Here is a 7,494-nt window from a genome sequence, read left to right on the forward strand (position 1 = left end):
TTCAAGCAACTTAGACATTACTGGATAGCAATAGTTCTGTAGTTTGTAACAAGACTATGATAACCAGATTTAAAAATAGAAGTGATTTGAGCCATTTTCCTGTTAGTTGGAAAGATAGAGAATATATACATAATAATATATGCCTAATACATTGTTTTATTAGGTGCTGAAAAAAAGGTGTAAGGTTATCAGCATGAGTCTTTATAAATGAATTGTTTACACCATGGATATCACGGGCATGAGAATTTTTTAGTGAGTGCACTATTTTAATCACCTTGTTCTGAGAGATCTCAGAGAATGAAAACTGATCAGGTGTTAAAGAGAGAACTAGTGAGAGAGAGCAGGGAATGGGAAAATATGTTGCCAATTCTTTAACAGATGACATAAAATAGAAAAAATTGCAAGTGCTTTCAATGACTGAGTCTGAGATGAAAGTACCCTGCAGAGAAATTTGAATCATTTTTTTTCCTGTTCTCAGTTTCACCTGTGATGACCTTAAGGGTCTGCCACAAAGTTTTTGGATTAGTGGCAGATTGCGTAATCTGCTGTTGAAAATAGACCGCCTTAACCTTGCATAGTTCAGCTGTGCATTTATTTCTAATTTGAATGAAATTATTTTTACTCTCTGGTGTTCAACTCAACCTATACATTTTAAGAAGAGAGGCCTTCTGTTTAAGGAGTAGAAATATTTCAGAATTTATCCATTTACTCTGCCTTGGTCAAACCTTGCTGGCAGTAGCATATGTATTCTGTATTCTTTTTAGTTTAATGTGAATTGTGTTTAAATTTGTTCTGGATTTTCCAGTAACAGCTCGTCATTCCAGTCAATAGCACTTAATTCAGTATTGAATTGTGGTAATTTTCAAATTGGTATTTTAGATGCAGAGTAGGAAGCATGAGTTTTGGAAGATTTTAAGATTGTCTGCATTGGCGAGCGAATGATCTGAAATAGCCGCTTCTATCACACCTGACATTGCATATTTTGAGAGTGATTCATGAAGATTAGATCCAGAATTGAGATGCACGTTTTTTCCCTATTCTTGTTGTATCCTTGATCAATTGATAAAGTCTGAGTTTCATAACAGTGGCTTTCAAAGATTTTGATGAGCCATCATTCCAGTCAAGGTCAATATCACCCAAATTACAACCTCCTTTGTTGTAAAAGATTGAATTATAGTTCCCCTTTAAAAAGTAGCTCCAGTAATAACTGTCCACATTGTGTTCTTTGGATTTTACAGAGTGATTGCAACATTTATTCAGGAAAGGATATCCCCTTATTTGCTTTCTTGTTCAGTCAGAGGAAAAGATTGCTACCACTCTCAAAAATTAAGCTGCAGCTAATTAGCTTAGCTTAGCACAAATACTGGAAACAACTTGCCTGGCTTTATCCAAAGGTAACAATATCTATTTACTAGTACCTCTAGAGCTAAAAAATTAAATGTACAATATGTAATTTTTTGACGCTAGGGGTCTCTCTATGAATGGTAATCACAGACTTTTAATGACGTTGTGAAGTTGCATGGAATTATGTGAGTTGTAGTTGTTAATTGTTAAACACTATCGCTGCTGATTAGAATGCATCTCTTCACAGACGAGCTTCCTGACCAATTAACTAGTAAACAAGCAAGCTAGCATTAGCTAGCAGCTAAAACGACAATATGACAATATATACACTCGTCAGTGTCACCTTTTGGTTTCTCAACAATGCTGAGAGGCGGGTGGGGGTGGCTGGGGGAATCTCCAGTCCGGCGAGGACGTCTAATGGCCAATGTTGTGCAGCAGCAGAAGATCTCCAAGCTGCCCTGAATTTTCTCCCATTCACTTTTATGTAATCTTACCTTGTTGTTTTGGTGCCAAACACCTCTTTTGTCAGGTTAATTTAGCTAACTGTAAGACAGCTAACGTTATTTAACTTATTTGTGGGTTAGCCCAGTGCCGTTAACCATGGTCAAAACAATTTAGTTAAAAATAACTTTATGAGCATGTTGAACGATGTGTAACCTCAATCAATATGAATAAATAAGATCTCTGCTGTATTACTGTGTTAAAAAGTGGCATGAAATCAATGAAAAGTTGACGCCATGTGACAGGAAAAAAGCAGTATTACATTACTGAGTATAACTCCTTCTGGGAGTTGTATAATTGTATGATTTACAATTACACTTGAACGTATCATCTGGGGGCCCGTGTTTTGGTGGAAGTTATAGGAACCGGAGGGTTCAGAGATTATATGACGCCACTGACAATTAAACAAAAATTACCCATGTCAACAATAAAATGAGATTTCTCTGGGTTTGTTGGAAACATTTGGGATAGTCTAAGTACATAACTCAACAAAATATATAACATACTGTAGGTATAGTTATTTTTATGCATGTTAATGCAGAAATGTTACATATTGTACCTTTAACTTATTTTCTCAAATACATTCAAAAGGTTTACACACATAGTCAGAAAATTGCATATAATATTGTGTAGAGATGCAGGTCTTACATTACTGTGTTGATGATCATTGATTGTAAGATGTTATTTGCATTTGCCTTGCCGTAAAACACTTTACAGTCTTTTTCTTGGCACAGCTTACGTTGGTTTGGCACAGTGGGATCCATTTCAGTCATCCTGAATGCCCATTCTGGCTAAGCAAAAAATCTCAATAAACATTAAAAGGGTTGAGAACCAAAAGTGCAGTTGGCGTTAATCCTGCGACCTTTCTAATTTGTCACTGAAGTTTTTGACCGGATCAAATAAAATGAAATGATCCCCGGGGGAAAATTGAGTCATGGCATCAGCAAATACAGTACTTATACTGGGCAACAAGTATAAATGGACCAGGTTAATTTGCGGTTAACATTGTTAGTAGAGTCTCAAGTCTGCCATACACGTCCCTGCTGAACCAGTCATTAAAGGGATACTATTTTATTTTAAAATGTTGGCAACATGAAGTTGGAGATGTGCTGGCTTATTGTGGACATTATTATCCATGTAATTAGTATTAAATGTATTGTATCCCTGTATTGGATATATCTACCAAACTTTCCTGAAATATTACCTTTATAGTCAAAATACAGACATTGCTATCAGCATTGTTACCATCAGTATGTTTCAACTCCAGGACAAAGTAATAGTAGTAATGCAGATAGTAAATGCAGGTATTCAACAATTTAATGGTAGTTAATGTTTTCTGTTTTAAAATAAGCAACACAAACATTTTGATTGTCCCTGTGTCACATTTTCCAAAGTGATTGTATCCCATTTAGTGGAAAATTTGACTAGCTCAATGAATCTATTGTGAATTGACTTGTCAGATTTGGATAATTGTCTGTAAGCGGTGCATTTCCCTAAGTGAGCCTCATTTTCTATTTATAATTAAGTAGGAACCCAGCACAGTGTTGTCTCTGGTTTATACTGTTTTTAACGTTTCACTAATTGTTCCCAACTACCTCTGCTGTTTTCCTGCAGACCCACACCATCTTCTCCCTGCTGGGCCTCGACCATGCCTTTGTGACCAGCATTGGACGCCTCATCGGGGTGGTTTCTCTCAAAGAGGTAAGAATCTTGTCACAGGTCATTTTGGGGTGTTTGACTTTTCGGTGGTTTTACATAATTAATTATAATGAATGCATATTGTATCCCTGAATTTACTGTTGGTTGGTTTCATTCCTCTTAAATCTAAACTCACAATCCATCAATCCATTTTGATAACCCTTCAACACCTAGTCTCATCTCAATTGTGACTGTCATAATGTACACAGGCAGCATATTCACTGCTTTCATAATTGTAAAATCACTGTCAATATCATCAGTAGTGCTGTCACCGTGCTGTACACACACACAGACACACACATTTTAGTTAACATTAAGGATTCCTCCTCCCTCTGCGTGTTATGTACTGACAGACAAAAGGCTACTTAATATTGCTGTCTCTATCTATTGTCTCTGACCCTCTCCCTCTCTGTCTATTTTTCCTGCATAACAAACAACTGAAAACCCCTCGCTCTTTGTGAATTGGCTTGGAAATGGTGAAAGGATTGTTGCTAAGTGCAGTGCTGCTTGTCTGTCCCTGACATTTAGGCTTTTTTGTTCTGCGTTCCACCAGCAGACAAAAAACGATAAAGCCCAGCCTCTCCCAGTCTGCCTGTCACACAGACACGCTGTTATATCAGAGCCTTGCTGGTCCATGTGGAAGAGAAGAATCACAAGGATTTTTTTCTTTGTAGTCTGTTATTATAGTGCATTATTTCAGCATGCAGACGCTTTACTTTCCAGTATTGCTACAGGATCTGTAGCACCCAAATCTTTCACCTTTGCAGCCAGATTACAAACTTGGCCAGGCCAAACAAAAAACTAGTAATAGACTAGAGTAATAAAGCGAGAGATGGGATGAAAGAGACTGTAGTGAATCACAGCATACTTTCTCAAAGATCTAATGTGTTGACTACAATGAATTGGATCTGGAAACTTACAAGAAGGTATTTTGAATTAACAAACCTAAAAATAAAGTTTCACTATTTCTTTTAGTCTGTAGATCCTATATCTAAAAAGTAAAAAACATTGATGTGAGACAATTCTGTTTTTCCTTGTGTGTTTACTCTTAAAGACTTAAATTATTAGGGAGTCTGATAAATGGGACTCATTTTCTTTATTTCTATTAACATTTCTCAAAATCAGCCTGCAGTATGTACAGTGGCAGCAGCAGGTCTCACCCTATGAGATCTACTTTAACTTCTGCCATTTGTAGGTTGCAAGGGGAGCTGCAGTTTAATAAATGTGCAGTAATTTCCTCCTCTTCCTTCTCCTCTGCTCTTATTCTGTGAAATGTTTCAGCAAACAGCAGCATAGGTCAAAGTCACTCTGACCTCACTTTCCAGTGCACATTACCCTCTGCCCATGATCTTTCTCTCCATTACATTTTGAAAAAAAGGTTCCTGTGTTAAAAATAGAAAATGGTTTGTGTGCCTGTGCATCATATTGTAAACTACTGATCTGTCACTCTAGAGCAAGGCTAGCACAGTGTCAGGGTTAGCAGTTATATTTCCACTGGGGCCACCCCTGCCAAAACTGTATGCAGCACAGCATAATAAGACACTGAGAATAAACAAAAGTTATTAATGTAACTATGGTTCTATGGTCCCGAATAACTATGCTTAAAGCACTGAATTTTCCCTATACTCATGTGCAGTTCAAGTATGTATACCAACAATGTCACTTGTGACCCCTGGATGACCCTGGAGAGACTATATCTCCCGGTGTCATTAGTTGATCTGTTCCTACGGAATCTTCTTGCGGGATCACAATGATTCTGCACTCTGGCGGTCATTCGGGATTCATAGAACTGTAGTTACTTTCGTAACTGTTTCATCTCTGCTGACTGCTAGAGGCAGTGCTTAAAGCACTGCATGACTTATAGCAGAAGAATCACAAGGAATCCTAAATACCCACCTCACTGAGGATAATCATGGGACCCTTGATGTAGGACCATCCCTAGTGGGTGGGGAATGGCAACATTGACCCTATAGAACCTGGAGAATTTGCCCAGCGATGCCCATGATGCAGCAACATATGTCCTCCAGGGGTACATCTCTCAGGGCAGCCCATGATGTGGAAACACTCCTAGTCGAGTGGCACACCACGCTAGGTGGCAGGGGACGATTTCTGATCTCATATGCATAGCTTATGACATCCACAATTCAGTGGGAGAGGTGTTGTTTGGAAAGAATGCAAGCTTTATTTGGACCACCATAGCAGAGGGACAACTGTTCTGACCGCTGAATGACCGTCATAGCAGCAACATTTTCGGCTTAACCCCTCCATTGCCTGGTTCCACCTGGTGGGGGGCGGAACTAGGCATGTATACATACTGTAGGCCCAAAAGATGCAGGAATGTGACGTAGGGCAGCAACTTGCCCATTCAAAAGGGAGCAAGGAAGCGTACAATGTCGTAAACACGGAGAGAGGATGGGCAGGCCAGGCCATCATGGTTGTCGTGTCTAAGGCTACATCAATAAAGGTTGGGGTCTGAGAAGGGTTAAGGACACTTTTTTCTAGATTTACATTTTGGCCCAGCTCAGCCATGTTGGAGAGAAAGCAAGATGTGTCGGGGATCACCTGGCCACTGGACGGTGAGCAGACTGGCTAGTCGTAAAGGTATGGCTGGATCTGTAAAAAATTAAATCTTCATGCCCCAAGACTGCATCGGTGTACAGGCTTCTTCCATGCATAGGATCTATAGCCTAGGAAGGGTTAACCAGGAGGACAGATGACAAAGGACAGATTCTGGTCCAGTGCTTGGGCTTTTGCTGCCAGAGGCAGGGGGGTGTCCTCGGAACTGGAGCCTGTACTCGTGGGTTAAAGTGGCAGAGCGTTAGCAGCCCAATAACAAAAACTGCTGATGGGAAAAGAAACTGAAAGCCGGCCTTGAGGGGGCTTGGGGGCACAACGGACAGCATCTGGGGCTTGAGACTGTCTGGAGGGAAAGCAGAAGGGGAACCCCATAGCCCACACTGTATGAACGTAAGCTGAAGGGCGGTGGTGCAAATGACAGCCTTTACAACAGAGTTGTGAGTGACCAGACATCAATATGGCACCAGCGAATATGGTCGCCAACTATAATAGATCTATAGTACCGTAAGTTAAGGGAAGGGGCGTACAACAGCAATGGGTAGCGTTAGCAAGAAGAGAACAGCTCGTCAGCCTGCTGCTAACTACACTATGGCCCAGCACCGTGAGCTCAGGGAAGAGGGCAAGTACACCATCTAACCCAACAGAGGTTGCAAAAATGGGACGCTGTGAAAATAAAAATAAGAAGTGACAACTAATTTAAGTAAAAACGAAGTTGAACTAGAAAATACCAGGAGCGGGCGGCACAGACGCCGCCTTCACTGTCAATGGTTGCTAATCCACTGGAAATATATAGCTTTTGCGAAAACACAGCCATGGAGTGAATATACAGCAAAAAATAAAAAAAATACACCTTAACACTGGGGGCCCTGAGGCCATTTTTACAGTTTATTTTCCGTCTGGATTTATTTTATAAAAAAGCTTGTAAAACATCAACCCTGTTGTCTCAGTCTAGATATGAACATCATTTTTTTAGGACAAACTTGGTTATTAGAATATTGGTTGGTCAGTGAGGTCACTTGCATGTTAAAATGGTTGTAGGGCCTAAAGATAAATAAATAAATAAAGCGGAACATGAATCTTCCAGATATGTATTGATATCACAGACAGATAAGTAATGAATAAGCATTTCCCTTTCTAAAACACTTCTCATATGTCTTGGGAGTCACACTGTGAAGAAATAATCATTATAACTTATACAGTTGACAAAATACATGCATTTTTTCAAAGAAAGTCAAGACGCTTTTGCTCTCATGACATTTACTAGCGGCATAAATGAGCCAAAACGCGATGAATTATGGACGTAAAGTGGATCAATCTTGGATATAACAGTGTGGATTTAAAGCCCAAAGAAGCTGAAGTTCCAGGCTGGATAGA

General features: G+C 39.6%; 1 protein-coding gene across 7 annotated transcripts in view; it reads left to right on the forward strand.

Annotated features, from left to right (window-relative positions):
- LOC116672846 (chloride channel protein 2) overlaps positions 1 to 7,494 on the forward strand; it is a 162,668-nt gene that overhangs the window by 150,481 nt on the left and 4,693 nt on the right. For all 7 annotated transcript variants that reach the window (XM_032504801.1, XM_032504810.1, XM_032504827.1 and 4 more), the window contains one exon: positions 3,460 to 3,546. In XM_032504801.1, the coding sequence (XP_032360692.1) occupies positions 3,460 to 3,546 (87 nt within the window). The remainder of the gene's footprint in view (positions 1 to 3,459; positions 3,547 to 7,494) is intronic.

The sequence above is a fragment of the Etheostoma spectabile genome, chromosome 3 (genome assembly GCF_008692095.1).
Source record: "Etheostoma spectabile isolate EspeVRDwgs_2016 chromosome 3, UIUC_Espe_1.0, whole genome shotgun sequence".
In the NCBI taxonomy this organism is placed as follows: Eukaryota; Metazoa; Chordata; class Actinopteri; order Perciformes; family Percidae; genus Etheostoma; species Etheostoma spectabile.